This window comes from Rhinolophus hipposideros, assembly GCF_964194185.1.
Source record: "Rhinolophus hipposideros genome assembly, chromosome: 22".
Taxonomy (NCBI): Eukaryota; Metazoa; Chordata; class Mammalia; order Chiroptera; family Rhinolophidae; genus Rhinolophus; species Rhinolophus hipposideros.
This window is the reverse complement of record NC_138068.1, coordinates 40,712,897-40,734,239: the sequence shown is the minus strand read 5'-3', so window position 1 is coordinate 40,734,239 and position 21,343 is coordinate 40,712,897. Positions and strand designations below refer to the sequence as shown.

Sequence of the window (21,343 nt, the reverse complement as noted above, 5' to 3'; positions counted from 1 at the left end):
CACACATCGCGTTTGGTATATGGCAATTTCTGTTAAATGAACACATTATGGTGTGTCCTCATCCACCTTATTCACCTGGCACCATGTGACTTTGGCTGTTCCCCAAAGTCAAAATGGCCGTGAAAAGAAAACGTTTTGAATTGATTCAAGGACATTGAACCAACCATGATAGAACAACTAAAGACACTTACAAAAGAGGACTTCCAGAACTGCTTCAGAAAGTGGCACGGACTCTGGGATAAGTGTGTTCGAAGTGAGGGGGAGTATTTTTGAGGGGGATTAATGGCAATGTGTCTTTTACTTGTAATAATGTTTTTTTAATTTAAACATTCACCATAATTTTTGATCACACCTCATACACTGCAACCACCTAGATAAACCACCTAGATAATTATTCAGCTGGCCAGCTGTCTACTGTATTCCCTTCTCTGCCTTAACAGCTGTGGTTCCCACTCATCTCACATGTGTCTACTGTGTTCCACTCTTCATTTACATTGTACATTAGAAAAAGCAGCAGTTTAAGAAACTGAATATTAAATTTTGGAAATGGAGTTGCAGGAATAAAAATTCATGAAATTGCGTTTGTCTCCTGAAAGTTTTTGTTTGGAATTTCCAATTTAATAAAATTTTACCCATGTTAAGTGAATATCACTGTCTAAGTCAGGTCATCCACAATCTCTTTTCAAAGAATGTACTGCTCTCATAAAAGTCCTTTAAAACAATATTTTAAGTTCTGTTTCCAAGTAGAGTTCACACTTTGGCCACTATTACTATTACCTTACTTTGTTAGAGGTCATGTATGAATTTTGTGTGTATGTTTTTTCCAAAGTGAATTTACTTCCTCTTGATCTAGAACTAATACCTTTGGCAATATTTTTCACCAGGAAGGAAAGGAATTAGTGCATCATCTAGACTTAGCTTACTTACCACTTGGAGAATATGGTTTAACACATTTTCTTGTTCAATGGCATCATTCACAAGAGAACAGAAGTACATCCGATAGTATGTTGGCAACAACAACACCCCCTCCCCTTGACATCTGAACAGTCTTTGTTCATCATTTCAGCTGAAAATGTTATCAGTGAAGAATTATTTATTCCTTAGTAATTCATTTTGTAAGAGATAGAAGTACTTCAACATGCATTAGAGAAAGCAGAGCAGTGATTTTAAAATTTCAGCAGTGACTTGTTTTTTTTACCAGTTCTATGTGCATATTAATTAAACATTAAAACCCAAAGAAATCCATTAGGGAATGAAAAGGAAAGTCTGAAGTCACATTTATTTGTATGATAACTCTTTAGTTACATTATTAAAAGAACCACTTTTACTAATTCTGGATCAGCCCTTCAGTAAGGATTCATGGACTTTGGGTTTCCTGAAATTGTTGTATTTCACGGGATGAAAATCTAGAAAAAGTGAATCACACAAATTGACAACCCTACAAGAGTTAGTATATTGTACAAACTCATTTTTGACTACCATTATAGTACTGTCTGTGTTCTTAAGCTCTCCCAAAGCAAAGGCTGCCCCCAACCATGCAGGCAGATCATGACAGGGGAATTGAGGGGCATTAGCCATCACCAACAAAATGGCAATTGCATCTCGTTTCACACCTGCTTTGTGGGTGTCCTCATTGAGCCTGACACTGAGGGTGAACACGTCTCAGTATGAGCTGTGGTTTGAGAGGAAAGCAGGGTGGTAGGGAGGATTGAGAGGAAGGATTAAGTGGTAGCCTGTATCATGCAATTTCCTAAGCCCTGGCAATGCAGGCCTGGTCCAAGCAGATATGTATGTCTCGTATTTCTGTTTCACTGACTAAGGCTATACAACATACTAAAGAGATAATCATTTTTGCTTTTACCTCCGCGTCAACTAATACTAAATAATAGTTGAGAATTCCAGCTTCATTGTTGTGGGCACAAAATGGACCTCTTTCTGTGGTTAATTTTTATTCATGCTCTGACTGTTAATCTTCATAAAAGAGACAAGAAATGAGAAGACTTGGATTATCAGTTTGTATTCACTCTCATTACTTACTGTAATTATAAATGTCTGTCAAAACACACACATACTTTTGGAAAGCAGCCTATTGTGGAGGGAATATGGAGTAGAGGAAGCTAAGAAAAGCATTGTTTTATCAGGAGAAGTACTTATTTTCCATTGGTGGTTGGGAATCTGTACATGCAGAGGGTCAACTTAAGTTATATGCAGATTTTCAACTCCATAGTGGGTCAGTACCCCTAACGCCTATGTTGTTCAAGGGCAACAGTAATTTTCTATTTATGGCATGATGGGAAATCCATCTGTGCCACCATTATGTTCTATTTGGATAACAGAGCTTAGTTTTTAAATGACTGGATGTCTTTAAATATAATTCTTTACATTATTTTAGTTTTCTAATTGCTGTGTTATCTAATTAGTTACCTAATGACCTCAAAACTTGGTGGCTTAAAACAACAGCCTTTTTAATCATACTATATATTTCACTTTTCGGGTCAGGGATTTGGATAGGATTTGTTTGGGCAGTTCTTATGCTTCATGTGGTGTTAACTGAGGTCAATGGATGGTGTTCTTCCGTTGGTGGCTGGTTGGTCTGGAAGGTCCAAGGTAACTTCATTCATATGCCTGTTACTTTGGTGGGTGCAGTTGGAAGGTTGGGCTCAGCTGGGCTTCTCTTTCCATATAGTGTCTGTTTGGGTAGTTGGACTTCTTTCCTGTCTGCTCAGGGCTCCAAGAGTAAATGTTTTGAGAGATGGGAAGTGGTGACTGTCAGCCTCTTGGGCCTGGGCCTGAAACTGACACAGGTCTCTTGCACTGTATTCTGCTGATTAACAGAGTCACATAGTGCACATGAACCAAAGGGAGGGGACATAGATCTCACCTCTCTATGGAAGGAGTGTCAAAGAATTTGGGACCATTTAAAATTTGCTATGTATGTGCGTATGTATATGTTTTTTCTTTCCTTTTTTGGTTTGTGGGGAAAATGGGAGTTTTTGATCAAAAAGTCACAGGTATTGAGTTGCATATATCAGTAAAAATGAGCGAAACTTAATTTTTCTATGGAAGATAGTTGATCCATCAGAAAGATGAAATAATTTCTATAGGGTGGCTCATCTCACAGTGTGACAGTGCCTTTGATAAGCCACATAGGCTTAATAGCTAAGGCATGAAGAGAAAAATTATTTTAAGTATAATCTTCATTAATTTTCCCCAGAGATTACTATTTCGATATCAGCTTTACTTTCAAACTGTCCTTGGTAGTTAGTAAAATTATTTTGTACTAATATCTTATCACTTCTTGTAAAAAATATTCACAGTGGGTAGAATTTTAGTGGTATTTGGGGTTATATATTTTGGCACTTAAAAGAATAATAGTGGAATTTACAAAGGTGAAGTGAAATTATACGTATGTTTGGAGGAAACCTTTAATTCTCTGGGGAAATGAGAGGAGAAACCAGTGTTAAACTTTGTGACTCATTGCATGAATCATTTTATTTCTTTGTGCTCTTAAAGTCTTCTAAATATTTAAAGTTTTATGAATATTTCAGTTAAGTTTGATCTGAGAATCTGAATATAAAACTCAGATCAAGGTTCTGATACCCTTTAAAAATCTTGGCACTCCTTCATCTAGGTGTCATTTAGTCTTATGAATCAAATGATGCTTTCCAACATTGTACCTTCAAAATATCCACTGATACCACATCTCTGTAACTGTAGAGTAGGTGCTGAAGTATAGTGATCAAAGTTGATGATAATATAAATTTATGACATGTCAATTTATTCTGTGATTTTTACAAATATAAATAAACTTTTCAGGTTGATAAAATTTGACAGCCTCCCTGTAATAATTTAGTGGTTTTTCTGTTAAAATAACTGAGTTGGGGAGGGGTTAGTTGAATTGGGGAGTTGGTAAGTATGGGTTCTGAAGTTTTCAGTTTTGCTGGGTGTCCTTGAGTGTCAAAGAGGATCACTCATAAGTAGTAATAACTTTCTTCCAGACTGTTGGTGGTGGTGCATTGCAAGAGAGGGCGCCGGAGCTGGAGGGTGGCGGGCCCGCAGAGCCGGACAAAAACCATTCTAACAGCAGCACCTTGTCTGATCGGAGACTCAGCAACTCTAGCCTTTGTAGCATTGAGGAAGAGCACCGCACTGTCTATGAAATGGTACAGCGGATCCTCCTGTCAACGCGAGGTTATGTGAATTTTGTGAATGAAGTATTTCGTCAGGTTAGTGTGTGTGAGTGTGTGTTACAAGTTCATGAAATTGAAGAGATTTTTGTTCTTGTTCTTTTACTGACTAAGAAATAACTATTGATGAGTTGGGCTAAATTACAGGACTAAATAATGAGCCTTGTAATTCCACTTTTAATTTGTCATGTGGTGTATCATGATTTTTTTTTAATTATGTTTTTGGAAAATTCCTATATGTGGAGGGAAAATTTTACATTTGAGCAAAATCACCCCCAAGTGCCTCATGTTTCCATAACAAACTTTAAACCCAAAGGTAAGTGGAAAGAAAGCCATTCCTGCATGTGCATCTACAAATGAACATAGCAAAGAAGAGCCCAAGGCTGGTATCATTTCCAGAGCCTTCAGAAGCTCTCTAAGGAGCTGGAGCTTTCTGCAAACAGTTGTACCTGCCCTGCAAAGGCCTATGGCATATGCGTATGCTAGAAGTATTCATGGTATAAGAGAAAAAAAGGGTGAGGAGGGGAATGAAAGGAAAGGAAGGAGCTGACGTGAAGACATCGACATAACAGACCTAGGGTGGAAATTGTGGTAGGTGAAAAGGCCTTGTGCAAAAGTGCAAACAGAAAACAGCAAAAGTGCAAACAGAAAACAGGGTGCAAGCAGGGGAAGCAGACAGAAGAGGTCAGAGGCTGGGGCAATGATTAGCATCCGAGAGCAATAACTGGGTATGATTCCCGCCCCCTTTCCTCCCCCCCAGGGAACATTGGGCAATGTCTGCAGACATTTTTGGTTGTCACAACTGGGGAAGAGGACAATGCTACTGGCATCTAATGGGTAGCAGCCAGGAATGTTACTAAATATCCTACAAGCACAGAACAGCTATCCCACCCCCACCCCACAAAGAACAGTCCTGCCCAAAATGTCACTAGTGCTGCTGTGGAGAAACTCCTAAGTTATAGCCATCTGGCAGAGGAAACGGAACCCTCGATGCAGTTGAGAAGACGGGAGCTCTGTAGTGTGGAGTGGAGCCTTTGGCCATGTGTGTCTTGGTACTGGTGCCCTGGAAGACAGAGAGGATGGCTCTTTTATAGGTATGTGTGTACAGTTGGCAAGTAGTTATTCAGTCCATGCACTGGGAGGAAAGGTGAGGTTCTTGAATGGTAGAGACCAATTTTGGTGAGGAGAAGAGGGAGGTCCTGTACACATATGAGCATGCATGTGTGCCATGAAGAACTTTTTAGGAAGAGGCAGAGTGCACAACAATCTAGAGGGTTTACTGTGTTTTGTATTATAATGAATAAAAAATGTTTATTTAGGGGGTAATTAAAATTTCCGTTATCAAATCTTTTTTCTGATTCTGTGTCCCATCAGTGCCTTGGTTCTTCTTGCCCCCCGACTGTGTCTTCTCTGTCTCATTTCTTAGCCCCTTTTTTTTACCCCAAATTACAAGAGTTGACCAATATTGTGGGCTTGAGCCTTTTCTTCTGTACCTCCACAGTTTCCTTCTTGGGGCCTTCGATTGCTTATACAGTGCCAGCCACCATTGTGGTGTATAAGGTCTGACAATTAAGTTTGCGACCTTGTTGCAACCAATGTGCTAACCTTTTTCGATATCAGAGGGATTATTCATTATGAATTTTTACCAACTGGACAAACCGTTAACCAAGTTGACTATTTGGAAATGTTGAAAAGGCTGCGTGAAAAAGTTAGACGACCTGAACTTTTCACCAGCAATTCATGGCTCTTGCATCACGACAATGCACCAGCTCACACGGCACTGTCTGTGAGGGAGTTTTTAGCCAGTAAACAAATAACTGTATTGGAACACCCTCCCTACTTACCTGATCTGGCCCCCAATAACTTCTTTCTTTACCCAAAGATAAAGGAAGTATTGAAACAAAGACATTTTGATGACATTCAGGACACCAAGGGTAATACGATGACAGCTCTGATGGCCATTCCAGAAAAAGAGTTCCAAAATTGCTTTGAAGGGTGGACTAGGTGCTGGCATCAGTGCACAGCTTCCCAATGCGAGTACGTGGAAGGTGACTGTAGTGACATTCAGCAATGACGTATGTAGCACTTTTTCTAGGATGAGTTCGTGAACTTAATTGGCAGACCTCGTATAAGTTCCAATTAAGCAAGCCCTTTGTCCAGACCTTGCGTTTTAATTCCAGACTTGCCTTTTAAAGTGCCCACTTGGGATCTCACCTGACCTTCTTGTGTTATCTTCATGATCACAAAGCCAGAGCTTAGCTCATTTTCTTCCCTAACATCAACTTCTCCTTCTGACTTGACTGCTCCTTTAAAGGGACCTTCATTCTTGTGTGCATATTAATTTTAGCCCTTCTGGGCTCCTTGTCTTCTCCTGTGAGCCATCACTGGCCACGTCATGCAGGAGGCTGTCTTACTACCTTTCTCTCCTTTTCCTTTGACCATAGTTAACAACATACTCCTTGGAGCCCCACATCTGCTGTATCATTCCTTTCTAATCTGTACTGTACACATCATGCTGCCAAAACATTCTTTTATCGTAATAGTCCATGATTTAAAAATCTACCCTGTTCCCTCCATTAATATTGCCATAGTGAAGCTCTGTTGTACTTTTAATTTGAATTGAAATTGTCAAGATCCTAGAGGGCATATGATTGAGAGCAGAGGTCAGTATACTTTATACAGCAAAGGTCCAAATAGTAAACATTTTAGGCTTTGCTGATCACATGGTCTCTGTTGTAGCTACTCAACTCTGCATTTATAGTGTGACAGCAGCACAGGCAGTATGTAACAAACATGGCTGTTTTCCCATAAAACTTTATTTATAAAAATCAAGTGGCAGGATTTGGATTGTCAAAGTTTCCTGACCTTGATCTATAATAATGGTGTGTTTTTTTTCTTTCTTTTTTTTTTTTTTTAATTGAAGTGTATTGGGCTGACAATTGTTAGTAAAGTTACATAGATTTCAGTTATACAATTCTAATACATTATCTATATCTCACATTGTGTATTCACCACCGAGAGTCAGTTCTCTTTCCATCACCATATATTAGACCCAGTTTTAAATAGTGTTTTAAACCCTTGGATGCAAATGCTTAAAAATAAGAGTAGGTACCATTTTGTACAAGAGATACTTGCTAAATTGATGTGGTTTTACGTTCATTGTGTAATTGTTCACTTAGCATACACATAATTCTATCTGCTTCCATTATTGGCATTCCACCCCTGGCAGTAGTGTGCTCTAAATTCTAAATTCAGTCTAAATCCTAAATCCAATCTAAATTCAAATTTGAAGTAGCTTGGGTCATTGAGGTAACTGCAGACTATGACTGAAGTTATGAGACATCTTTGTGCCATGCAGCTCAAAAACATTTTATTTACATTTCATAATCTTAATCAAATCTAATTTGAAAACATATATGAAATTTAAAATATGAGTATTATGCATTGTTAAAATACTGAAATAGACACATTTGGGAAAAGGGGCATATGTTTTAACACTGTGTTCTATTGCCCTCTCTTGGTCAATGATGAATTTTTCTTTCATAGAAGGCAAAATGTCTTCTTTCATAATAATTTCTTTTTCAATTTTAAATTATTCAGAAACTATTTAAGCCTAAAGGCTATTAAAGTTTAAAATGTACATTCAAAAAGTACACATTGGAGCTAAGACATGTGTGTATGTACCAGAGAACAGTGTGAGACAGAAGATCAGATGCCAATGTGTGTGACCTGGGGAATAAATGCTGATGAGAGGCTGCTGGGGGCAGGAACTAACAGTGCAAGTCACTTCGGACTAGATGGCTCGGTGGGTTAAAGGTAATGGAAATAGATGGTAACTGAAGGGGGATAGGATTTGGCAAGGTTCGGGACAGCCTCAGTTTTCTTGCTACGCTTAGCAGGCAGGATGACAGTGGTGAAGTGCTTCAGGTAGGCGATTCTGCTCTTGAGTTGTACCACTGAAAACTTGTCTTCTAACTGGTATTTTTCAGACTACCAGTTGTGACCATTTATACATCATTAAATTAAATTCGTGGGTCAAAAAACAGCATTTAAAAAAAATTACGAAATATGGTAAAATAGAACAGACCAAAATATTTCATAATGCCTGTTGTAAGGATTAGTATTTTTGTGTGAAACTTCTGATGTATTTATGTATATACTGTATGTACAAGTACATGTAGCCTTCTGTAAAATGTCTTACTTAGGTTATGATCTCAAAAGTTCAAAGCAGTGCTCTAAAGGGTTTTTGTTCATTAGGTTGTCTTGTTTGTTGTTGGGTTTGTTTTAAAGAACAGCTTTTTTAATGAAAAGGAATGAATGTTCATTAGATAACATTCATATAAACACTATACACACACACTCACACATGTATAATTATGAAGGAGAAAGTAAAAGCAAATCACTCAAAGCACTACCATCTAAATAACCATATTAATGCTGGAAGAGCGTCACTCTAGGTATTTCTTTCTATACATGTGGAGCTCTTGGCCTGGCCAGCTAAATAGGCAGATAAGAGACTAGCAGAGAGGAGATGAGTAAGATACGATATAAACCATCAGAATGCAGTCTGGCCGAGACAGATAGGAGGGCTTACAGATGAGCTGATAGATATAAACTGGCAGGCAGGCATAGAAGAATAGACAGATGGTTGCAGAAAGGCCAGATGGCAGAGATGGAAATAAGGTGTAGATGGATAGGTGGGCAGTTTTAGGCAGTCAGGTAGACACAGAATTTGCTAGTCAAGTATAGATGGACAGGCAGGCAGGCAGCGATGGACAGAGGCAGGAGAAGGTGAAACCAGACAGGTTGACTGAAGACAAGGCAGAGAGAAGGGTAGGTATATAGAAGTGCCAAGGGTAATGGTGGGGAACTGACAGAATAACTTTATGGTAATATAATCTTTAATTCTTAATGAATCTTTAATGCGTTTTAATGAAGAGTTCTGAATTTTATTGTACTTGAATTTAACAGAAGAAAACAAAACTAAAGGAATTGCTGAAATTCAAATAAACGTTCTTTTACAACAAGAAATATTAATTGCTAAAAGACTTGGCTATAATAAATAAAACATTTATTACATTAAGGTGTTGGAGTCACTTTTCAGAAACGTGTTGTAATTTCAGATAGCACTTGTTTATTTCTTGTATTGAAATATACGAAATTAGCAGCCTTGTATTTTCTGCCGTCTCTTCCCCTATCTACTGATTTCACTGTATTGTACATTTTTATTACAAATTTACCATTATTTGCATTCGGTTTTGGAATCCTACTGTGCAAAGTTGTTTAGCCTTGGTTCTGTTTTTAGATTCATTCTTCCTGGTATTTACATTCCTAAATAACTTGTTTTGATTCATTTCTTGTTTGGCCTTGTATTGTCACCGAGTGTTTTTGAGAAAGTGTCTTAGAAGCTTTATAACCTGCATCCTTTTATGATGGGGAATATTTTCCTGTTGCCTTTACAGGTGAATATCAGTTTAGCTGGGTATAGTAATTTGGGGTCACTCTTCTACTTAGGAATTTGTAACTCAAAACTTTTCTAAACATACAAATCAAAAGAAGCAGGAAAGCCTCACGAGGACTTTAGTGACACAATGAGACTTCCGTATGAATACCGTCGACATGTTTAAAGAAATAAAAGACAAGCTTGAACATGTTTGTAGAAATAAGAAACTAACAGATGACTAAACCAGTTGAATAGTAAGAAAATAGAACTTCTAGAAATAAAAACAAGTAACAGTTGAAATATTAAAGGCAAACCTCAATTGGGTAAGTTTAATAAATTAGATCACAGCTGAAGAGAGAATAAACTGGGTGACATATCTGAGGAAATTATCCTGAATGCACCTCAGAGACAGAGATGAAAAATATGAGAGGTCGAGACATGGAGGACATAGTAAGGAGGCATGAAGTATGTGTTCAACTCTTCTCTATTCTTACTATTTTTTGTTCGCTGTTCTATCAGTTACTGAGAATATCCCACTGTGACTGGATTTTTCTATTTTTTTCCATCAGCCTATCAGTATTTGATGCACGTACGTGCATGCGTGTGTGTGTGTGTGTGTGTGTGTGTGTGTGTGTGTGTGTGTACATTTGAGGCATAGTTATTGGTTGCAGTAGAGATTTGGAAATGTATGTTTCTTTTATCATTTACATCATAAAAGATGTATAAATATTTTATCATTAAGAATTTTATCTCTTTATCTCTAGTTATATTTTTCAACCTCCCCTCAAAGTTGATCTTGCCTATTTTTACTATAGCTTTATGATTTTATTTTGGTTAGTGTTTGCATGGCATATCTTTTTCTAACTTTTTACTCTCAACCTCCCCATATCCATATGTTTTGGTGTCCTCTTATAAATGGTACATAGTTTTTTAAATCCAACCTTATAATTTGTCTTTTGATTGGAGCATTATTCCACTTACATTTAACATAACAACTTCTATAATTGTGTTTAAAGTTTACTATCTTACCTTCTACTTTTCTAGTTGTCTTGAATTCTTCCAGACTGGTTGTTTCTAGCATCCCATTTTTCTCCTTCAGATTAGTATTTTTATGTTCATTTGTAATATTTGAATGGTTAACAACTTTGTGTAACTTAAAATCTAGCATTAATTTCAACTTTTGCCCTCTTAGTATGTACTTTATTTCCATTTTACTCCTTCTCAGTTTATATGCCATTGTTATGTATTTGAATTCCATATTATGAATATATATAATATGTATTATTTATCTATAAATACATACATATATCATCACTTTCAGAACTACTATAATTACCCAATTTTATCATTTTATTCTTATATATTTATACATATTTTTTCTATTCACTTATGTTTATCCAAATAATTACCCTTTTATTGTATTTTTATCCCTTTTCCAAATCTCTGACCTATAATTATTTTCCGTCTGCCTAAAGATTAAATAACTTTTAGTATTTTCCTTAGTAAAAATTTTCTTATTTTCTTCTTATGTGAAAATGCCTCTATTCTGCTTTAATTTTAGAAATATATTCTTTCTGGATGTCAAATGCTACATTGACCGCTGTTTTCTTTCTACACATTCAATATTTTACTCCATGTTTGTGGCTTGCATTGTTTCTTTTAGATGTCATGCTAACTCGTGGTTGTACCTTCAGAAGAAGGAATTCTCTGGATGCTTTTAAGAAGGTTTTCTGATTATCTTTGGTTTTCAGCAGTTTTATTGTAATATACTTTTTATTTATCCTGCTTGTGTTACTTTGTGATTCTTAAATCTGTGGATTAATAGCTCATCAATTTTGACAAAATTCTCAGCCAATTTTTCTTCAAATATTAGTTTTGCCCCTTTTTACTAATCTTTCCTTCTATGTCTCCAGCCATATATAGGGTAACCTTTTCATTGTGTTCTTTTACTTCTCTTCTGCATTAGCCATCCTTTTGTCTCTCCAAGCTTCATCTGCATGTTTTTTTCTGATGTTTTATTCAGTTTTTTTCTTCAGCTGTGTCTATTCTGTTTCAACCCATATACACTGAGTTTTTAATTTCGGTTATTTTATTTTTCTATTCAATTTACATCTCTTTCTGATACTTTATCTAGATATCCTATATGTTTAAATATTGTCTTTTTTATTGTGGCTTTATTAATATTGATTTTTTCTCATATTTCGGATTTTTTTATTAATATGCTGCACATCATATTAACCAGATTGTCCATACACATAATTTTGGTTTTATTATTATTTTATTTTTCTCCAGGGAGGATTTATATTTGCTTTCTGGGAGGAGGATAACATAGTATACCTTGATATTGGATTTGGGTTACATAGTTGTGTACATTTGTCAAAACTCATCAAATGGTCCACTTGACATTTGTGCATTTCATTGTTTATTAAGTTTACCTAAAGTATGATAAACAAATTTTGAACCCCAGCCAGTGATATACATGATGCAATGTTTAGGGGTGAAATGTACTGATTTTTGCAGCTTTCTTTGAAATGCATCAAAAATAAAATGGATTACTAATCAGAGACAGTTTTGGGGATGCAGAGAAAAAACCGAGAGTGGTTAGATGGGTGTGTGGGAGGGGGTTGGGGATAAGGGGAAAGGTGAAGGGATTTGGAAGCAGCTGGTAACCACAAGATGGCCTCAGGGTTTTTTTTGAAAATTAATTTGGGGAAGGTATTCTATAATGTTGTAAAGATTTTGTTGGGTATCCGATGGACATGCGTCCTATTTGGGAGACCACCTCAGGGATACTGTGGATACCTGATCATGGCATTGTACACCAGAAGCTAAACATTAATGAATGCCAACTATAATTTTATATATATAATGTGATGGTTCATTGTGAGGTCGGAGGGATAGTGGATGGGGGGAGGGGGGTTCACAGTATGAGGGATATAAATGATGAACGTCTAAGTATTACCTTGTTTTGTACACCTGAAACTAATAAATAAATAAATTAATTTAAAAAAAATGAAAAAAAAAATAAATAAAATGGATTGAAAGAAGCATAGCCAATGTTCATTGCAGCTTTATCTACGGTGGCCCAGACATGGAAACAACCAAAGTGTCCTTCGATAGATGAATGGATAAAGAAGATGTGGTATACATACACAATGGAATACTGTTCTGCCATAAGAAAAGATGACATAGTGCCATTTGCGACAACATGGATAGATCTTGAGTTTATCATGCTAAGCGAAATAAGTCAGACAGAAAAAGTAGAGAACCCTATGATTTCACTCATATGTGGTATATAAAACTGAAAACAACAAAGGAATGAGACAAACAATGAAGAAACAAAAACTCATAGACACAGACAATAGTTTAGTGGTTACCAGAGAGTAAGAAGGGAAGGAGGTGGTAGATGAGGGTAAAAGGGATCAAATATATGGTGATGGAAGGAGAATTGACTGGGTGGTGAACACACATTGTGATATAGAGATGATGTAATACAGACTTGTACACCTGAAACCTGTATAACTTTACTAACAATTGTCACCCCCAATAAACTTTAATTAAAAAAAAAAAAGAAAGAAGCATAGACAGAGGGGTGTATTGACATATGTGTGATAAAGCAAATATAATGAGTGCTAATTATAGAGTCTGAGGGATGGGTATGTGGGTATTATTCACCGTAAAAGTCTTTCAACTTTTTTTGTATGTGTGAAAATATTTGTAGCAAAATTTTGGAAACAAAATTAGAATGGGAGATCAGTGTATGCTGTACTTCTCATTTTCTTTGATCTTTCTTGCAATACACATCAGATTAGTTGATACATTGGTGTGTTGCAATTTTGTTATAACACAAACTCCTCTATTCTGAAATTTGATGGGACATGAGCACCATCTGTGGAGATTTATATATTGCATGAAACCTTGTCACATTGAAATCTGCCTCCAACTGGATCCTGAAGGATGAAGCTTTATGATGGTATTAAAACAAATCTCTGAAACGTGAGATCAAGACCTGGATTCGTTGTTTACTAATAAGTTTCTAAACCTGTGAGAATATCTCAGGTATCCTGGGTCTCATCTTAATTCCTCATCTATGGAATGAAAGCATTCATTGGAGTGTTGAGTACTTCGTGTTCACCCCTCATGTAGAAATATGTCTTAAAGCTGATATTAAAAAGGAAATACATTTTCCCTTTACATTTTTGTTTCTTTTTGAAATCTTACTAAATCAAAACTTTCATGTGTGGGAGTCAGGCTGTGCCCCCTGCAACTAACAACAGCAACTGGACCTGGAGCTGGGCTGCGCCCTCCACAACTAAGACTGAAAGGACAGCAACTTGACTTGGAAAAAGTTCTGAAAGTACACACTGTTCCCCAATAAAGTCCTGTTCCCCTTTCCCAATTAAAAAAACAAAAACTTAAAAAAAAATTTTCACGTGTAGATATGTAAGGGGATTCTTTAATGTAAAAGAGTTCACATAAATATGCATAATGCTACAACTGGCCAGTGCTCTTATTAACGTTGGTATCTACTCACTGGTGTGCTGCTAAATGTTGAACAACTGGCTCCTGAAAAAGGAAGGAGGGAGGGTGGGCGGAAGGAAAAAAGGAAGGGAAAGAAAGAAAGACAAGGTAAAGGCAAACAAAAAGAAGAAAAGCCCTGATTGATATCATTTGCAAACTTCTTGTGGTGTAAATACTTTCACTGTGGCCAATTCAAGCAACTAACATGTCACTGAACATGAAATTGGGAAGAGATGTGACAGTTGGCTGCAACTGGCTGTACTAGTATGTCTATTGTAACTTATATCAGATTCATTGGGAAAAGTTCCCAGTTGAACAATTATTTATATAGCCAATTAAAATATCTGTACAGGTCTGCATTTTGGTTATTTTTGTGGAAAAATTATTCAAAATATTTAAGTAAAATTTAAATTGCATTATATTTTCTGGGCCAATTATGAAAATTGCTGTTTTCCTCAGATAAGTTTGGTGTGCACAAAAATATGTGGTCCTGTGTAGTATACTTACCAGCTGTATGTTTCAAAGGAAAGTCTGAAATTGGTGATGGTGATTGGAAATGTCTGTTACGTGGCTCTGTAGTGACCTGAGCTTGTATGGTGTTAAACGGAGTTTTCTCTTGTCATTTTAGGCATTTTTGTTGCCTTCCTGTGACATAGCTATAACAAGGAAAGTAGTTCAAGTGTACAGAAAGTGGATCCTCCAGGAAAAACCTGTGTTCATGGAGGAACCAGATAAAAAAGAAGTTGCCCAAGAAGATGCTGAAAAATTAGGATTTTCAGAAACTGCCATCAAGGAGGTAATATTTTATCGCTTGTTTCAGTTGGGAGTGTATATATTTTAGCAATGTTTTAGCTGCTCAATCAAGGGTCCCAGTTGGTGGGACACAGGCAGGTGAATCTCATTTGTATTAGGTTGGTGCAAAAGTAATTGTGGTTTAAAAGGTTAAAAATAATTGCAAAACTGCAATTACTTTTACACCAACCTAATATCATCTGCGATATTCTTGTGTTGCTGAGTTCCTGCCTCAGTGAGGCTGCTTGTGTGCCCTATTCAAGATCTCTGGCTATCTCCTAATCCTCAGGCTAGGTCCACATGTGCATTGCATTTTCATTATTCACCGTTGCACAAGAGTTGTTTAATAAACCATCATATTTTACACATCTCTGTATAAGCCTAACAATGTCACTGTCTTATCGTTGACATGTTTAAATGTCAGCATTTGAGAAACTAAATTTAGAATGTTTTGGGAACCTTTTCTTGTGTGGTGGCCTATTCCAGAAGCAGTCATGATGTTACACACTTGAAAGGACTAACTCAGTAAAGAAGAGTGTTATCTCCACCAGAAGTAAGCCTCACTGCGGGGCTGGGTGCTGTCCTCAGAGAGTGGTACTGTCAGAATGGACCTCTTTAGTCTGTGTCCAATAAAACTACAGGCTAGATTAATCTAAAATGACAGAGTGGGACCTCTTCCTGCAATACAAAAGAAGCTTAAGTCATATTTATATTTCTGGCATGCTATTTTGAAATCTAGTCTGAGAAATTATTTCTAAAAGTATGTGTTTCTTATAGCAGTTAATGACTAACATTTAAAAATATTGGTAACCAAAGGCATAGCATTTTAAAATATCTGTATTAATTACATAATTTTGATTTTGGTGAAATCATTTTTAATAACTAGTCAGGAGCAAACGGAATTAATCACACATTTTAAAGGTCTATATTGTGTGCTCATTCAGTCGTTGGATGTTTATTTGTTCAGCGATACTAAATGACAGGCACTATTTTAGGTGCTGGAAGTAGAGTGGTGAACAAAATGGAAAAAAAACTTGCTCTCCTAGAACCTGTAGTTTTGCGAATTCTGGTGAACATAAGGAATTAAATAGGTGAATGTGTGCTTCTTCCTTTTCTGTTAACTGATTGTTGTTTTCTAAAGACTGCGTCTGAAAGTACTGGTCATAAGCGATCTTCCAGTTGGGGACGAACATACTCCTTCACCAGTGCTGTGAACAGAGGGTGTGTGACAGAAGAAGAAAATAAGAATGTGAAAGCTGGAACCCAGGCTATGTTGCAGGTATGCGGCCAGCCAGCCAGAGGCATAAAGGCCCTCATCTGGAGTCAATTTGAGCATTGTTTATTGGGGTAACATATAAAGTATGGTGATAGTTTTTGCCTTTTGTCAGTAAACAGCTCTTAAGTTCTCATTCTAAGTTGTCTTCCTGATTTCTCACTTTACATTTGTAGATTTTTTTTCTAGTCAAAGGAAACATAATGAACTGTTCGCAATTTTTTTTAGAAGGGTTATACAGTGAATGTGAAATGACTGAGATTTAAATCTTAAAAGTATCTTCTGAACACAGGTAATTAGTTACCTAAATCATTTGCAAGTTAAGTGTGGTTGACTATATAGTCTTACAAGTAATAGTCCTCTTAAAAATTGCCTGTGTTTATGAAGAATGATGATTAATGCAATAATTTTTAGATTTTTATCTGAATGAATTTATGAAATAGAATCGATACCATTTGGGAACATTGGAAAGAACACCTTTGGCTCATCACTTAATCTCCCCCAGACCTCAGGATTTTGTCTCAAAAATAAGGATTGGGAAATTACCTGTTGGTCCAATTCAGCTTGAAGGTTGTTGGGAGTATAAGTGAAAACACAGCGTGCCTCTGTTTCCTCTGCTCCCGAGCACCCCACCCTCCAATTCTGCCTCCACATGTATAGCTGTGTCCAATTAGGCCTCCCACACAGAAGACAGGCGTTGAGTCTGGGGATGGCATGCATGTTACCTAGTTTTCAATGACACTGTGTTTCTGTCATCTATCTCTTGATAGGATTTCTTATCATGGAATCCTTTTTTATTTTCAGGTTAATTAGCAGCATATACGCTAACTTAGGAATTTTTGCATTTTTCAATGAAAATCAGATAATTTGAAATTAACTTTAAAAAATCAATATGATTTTACTTGAGTATCTTCAAAGAACTTTGGTGCAGCTCATAAATATAATCCCTGTCCCCACTAAACAAATACTTGCGGGAGCCCCTGCCCTGAGGTCCTTGGTAGCCCCTTCCTCCAGGTGGATGCCATGTTGCCATCGTTAGCCACCCCAGTGTCAGTGGATATCAGTTATCTTTATGGGTTCAGAAGAGTGTTTGTTTTCTGAAAGGATAAGTTACATCTAGTTGGCTGAACCAAGAAAATAATTTTGATTATAGTGCTATAGTTTTTAAAAATATTTGGTTTGGATTTAAATAGCTGTTTTTGTACTAATTATATCCAGTACCTTGGCCCTTTGCTTGGTTCATTAAGAAAAAGTGGCCAAGTGGAGGTTTGTTGAGATAGATAGGAAGTACTCGTATATAGTTGCTTTTGACAAGTATGATATGGACTTATTAGTTTTGTTTATTTTTACCTTAACGTATATTAACATGTTTACATATATAACATGGTTATAAGAAATACTCAGGTAGTTGGCATTTTGATGTTTTTTTAAAAGTAAAATGAAAGAAGTATAATACATGATGACTCCTTACCTTTATTTGAGAATATGCAAAAGTTTCAAATTCAAATCAAGAAGCCAAATACATTGAATTAAAAACATCTGTATTGCAATATATCGCCTATGTTTTCAAAGAGGCATACCTCTTTGAAAAAGTCACTAAAGCTGCTCTAGTTTCTTAATCAAAAAGTTCTTTGTTTTCTTTTTTCTTACTTGAAGGCTAGTAAATTCTTCATCATTGCTGTTCTCTATTATCAACTATTATTTAGTAATTCTTCCTAGAAAATTGGAACATGATACCTTTTTAATATTACGTAAGATAATCTTACAGGCTGTCAACATTTTAGTTCACCCATTTGACTTTTGAATATATTCATTTCTCCCGTCAGTTTATGCATCTGTGTTGAGATACTGTCTTAGTGGATTTCATTCACAGTGGGTCCAGCCTCATCACCAGGCTGACAGATCACAATTTCCTAAGCTGAGGGCTCGCTGGTATCATCGGTCTAAACCAGGGCGTCCAAACTGCGGCCTGCGGTCCTTTTTTTATTGGCCCGCAGCAAATTCCAAAAATATGTTTAGTTTACTTAAATAAACCAGGTGAGGCAATACGTACTTCACCTCGAGTGAGTGGCCCGGCTGTTTGTATTTTACCGCATATGGCCCTTGGTGAAACACGTGGAAAAAGTTTGGACACCCCTGGTCTAAATGGTAGCACATTGTTATTTTATTGCAGTGCCCATAAGTAGTAACATCCCACAGGATAGCCTGGGTCAGTGCTTCTCACAGTTTTCTACTGAACTACCTTGATGGTAGAGGACAGTGAACTTGTATCCTAAAGGTCTGAGGCAGAGCAGAGAGTGGTAAGCTGATTACCTGAATTCTTTTGAAATCTGTTTTTATCTTAAGAATTCATTTAGGTTTTGTATTCTGCTGTTCAGTATAAAATACATGCTCCCGGAGGATGTGTATGTCAATCATGTGGCTTTGGCTGTTTCCTGCAGTCACTGCTCCTAGAGGTTCACACACCCTTGTGGGGTGGTGCTGGCTGTGCTTCCTGTCTGCAAGTCGTTCACGTGCTGGGAGATTGAACAATAATTAGATAGTTCTTTCCAGCCACTTTATGACCACAGCTCCTCTTCCTCTCCCTTTCCCCCACCCCAAAATTTCTCATCCAAAGGCAGTGATCCTGTCTTATCTTTTTTTCTCTCTCTTTTTAAGACAACGTCAAAAAGAAGTCTTCAAAAGATTCTCTGATTCATAAAATTTCTAAAGTTACAATATTATTATGTAATAGCAATTTTTCCAAGGAAAGTTCTTTCAGGTGTCTCAGTATTTAAGTTATTCTAAGAGGTGAGCAAAAGGAAAACTTGAATATGTGTTGGTACCACTTGCCTTAAGTGAAATAATTCAAAGGTGATTCATTGGCAAAGTAAAATTAGTATCATTAGCCTTAAGCAAAATTTGTTCAGATGTATATGTTTAATAATATTTTCTAATGTAAAATTTGTTGATTATAAGGTATTTTTGACAAACGCTGCAAACGTCTTTTTGCTGGAACCGTGTGCTGAATTTCCCACACTCTTGAAAGAACAAGTTGATGCTTGTAAAGCTGTTTTGATTATTTTTAGGCGCATGATAATGGAGCTTACAATGAATAAAAAGACATGGTAAGATTATTTCAAATTAATTAATATTGTAAAACAGATGTTTCTGTTTCTCAACATAATAATTAAAATGTTATAGCCTCCACTTATATGGTTTTACAAAGTTAACAACAAGGTGATAATCACTCTTTTGTAATACTTTCTATGAATTTTGAAGAAAGTAAGCATCTAGTACTTTGATAATTCATTTATTGTCATTATTGATTTTAAAATGTTCTTAAGAATTAAGAATGGTCATATTACTCTAATAGTAGATTTATCCATTTTAAACTGACAATAAACAGTTCTGTGGAAAAGCAGTGTAACTGGTGTTCTATAATATCATTCTTCATAAGCCCAGGAGAGTTTGTTAATTGCTCCAGAATATTGTTAACTGACTTTTATTGCTTAAAACTTGGAAGTTTTAAATTCATTTGGAAAAACAATCATTTTAAAAGACAAATTGTCAGAGTGACTGAACCAATAGTGCAGTCAAAAATATAATGGCGTTGTTAAAACATGCTTATGCAAAGTGTTTTCATTTTTATCCTTTATTTTTGTTTGGTGTTTTTATCATATCCCTAAAGGTAAACAATGCATTATGCGTTTTCCTGTGCCCTTCTCTCATAATGAGTATCTTCACATTACTCCAGTTTCTGAGACATTTTTAGAGGTTCTCAGCCACAGACCATACTTCTCAGAGCCACTTTCCACTTCATCTTCTTAATGCATCGGAAAGGCAGCCCCTCAGTTCTGCCTTGAAAATGTCTCTCCTGCCCACCCTTTGCATGTTTCTCCCACCAGCCACCTTCCTCAGACAGACAAGCTGCCCTCGTTGGCTTGCCTCGCTGTGGTCAGCGCCTCCTCTCAGTGTTCCTTGGCTTCAGCCCTCAGTCCACTGAGGCCACTGCACACCAGCACTGGTGGCACACTTCCCTCCTGGAAATCCTTGGTGGGTCTTTGTTACCAAACCTATGTTCTAGATTCCCTTTCTGAACATCCTCGCATCAGCACAAAGGGTGCTTTGGAAGGATCTGTCTGCAGTTGGTGAAAGCTGTAGAAATGAGGGAGGACTGAGTTGGCAGGGACCTCTGGGGCCATCGAGTGCAGCCCTTTCTTAGATGAGGGAAGGGTGGGCCTACAGGAATCCTGTCCTGCAGAAAGTTCACTAATACAGAAACTGCAAGTATCACAATGATTATTTTACGATGTAAATTCCACTGTCATCTTTCCCAGACCTTAAAACTTAGCACTCTCTGCCAAGAAGCAGTTGTTAAAGCTAGAAGTATTAGTGAGGAACAATATGATTTAAACAAAGTTAAAAGCTGTGTCAGTAATATTGAAAGTGATGAGAAATGCTAGTATGCTTTCAACTGAAATATCTACTCCTTGATACCATAGTTATAGCAATAGTATTTTTGATTTTTTTCCTTTGAAAACTATGAATTCAGTATACTATTATTGTATTAATAGTATTTTGATATTTTTGATAATTTTTTGGTGAAAATTTTAGGAAATAAAATCAAGCACTTCTCAGTAATTTAATAATTCAGAAATTCCAGGCCATATATATATATATATATATATATATATATATATATATATATATATATATGACAATACTCACCAACAAATAGTCAGTAGAGCATAGAAAGGGATGTGACCTGTTTCCCTAGCACCAGATTTTCTTACATATTTTAGTACCAGACAATCCCTTCCTTCCCTTTTTGTTTTCTTCTCCCCTCCCTTCCTCCCTTCTTTTGTCTGGTAAAGAACTACCAAGCTTCTGTTATGAGGATTTGGGTACCCTAGACATATGATGTTCCTTTCCTCATGAGGTTTCCATCCTTGTGGACTGAGAGGCATAATGAATACAGAAGCAATTTTGGTAGTATTATGTGCTAAGGAGAACAAGGAGAAAGGGGAAGGGGCCAGTGTGGAGGGCAGGAGAGTTTCTTTCATCAGGTATGTGTTAAAGCCTTCCTGAGAGCCCTGAGGGAAGGGAGAAAGGAGCCATGGGGAGGCCTGAGGGAAGGAACAGCAG

General features: G+C 36.7%; 1 protein-coding gene across 17 annotated transcripts in view; it reads left to right on the top strand.

The window, feature by feature from the left end:
- RALGAPA2 (Ral GTPase activating protein catalytic subunit alpha 2) overlaps positions 1–21,343 on the top strand; it is a gene marked incomplete at its 3' end in the record, with an annotated part of 326,498 nt that overhangs the window by 79,072 nt on the left and 226,083 nt on the right. For all 17 annotated transcript variants that reach the window (XR_013992302.1, XR_013992303.1, XR_013992304.1 and 14 more), the window contains 4 exons: positions 3,999–4,226; positions 14,780–14,947; positions 16,085–16,222; positions 19,175–19,323. Coding sequence is in view for 14 of the 17 variants with exons in the window: in XM_081034222.1 (XP_080890348.1) it covers positions 3,999–4,226; positions 14,780–14,947; positions 16,085–16,222; positions 19,175–19,323 (683 nt within the window). The remainder of the gene's footprint in view (positions 1–3,998; positions 4,227–14,779; positions 14,948–16,084; positions 16,223–19,174; positions 19,324–21,343) is intronic.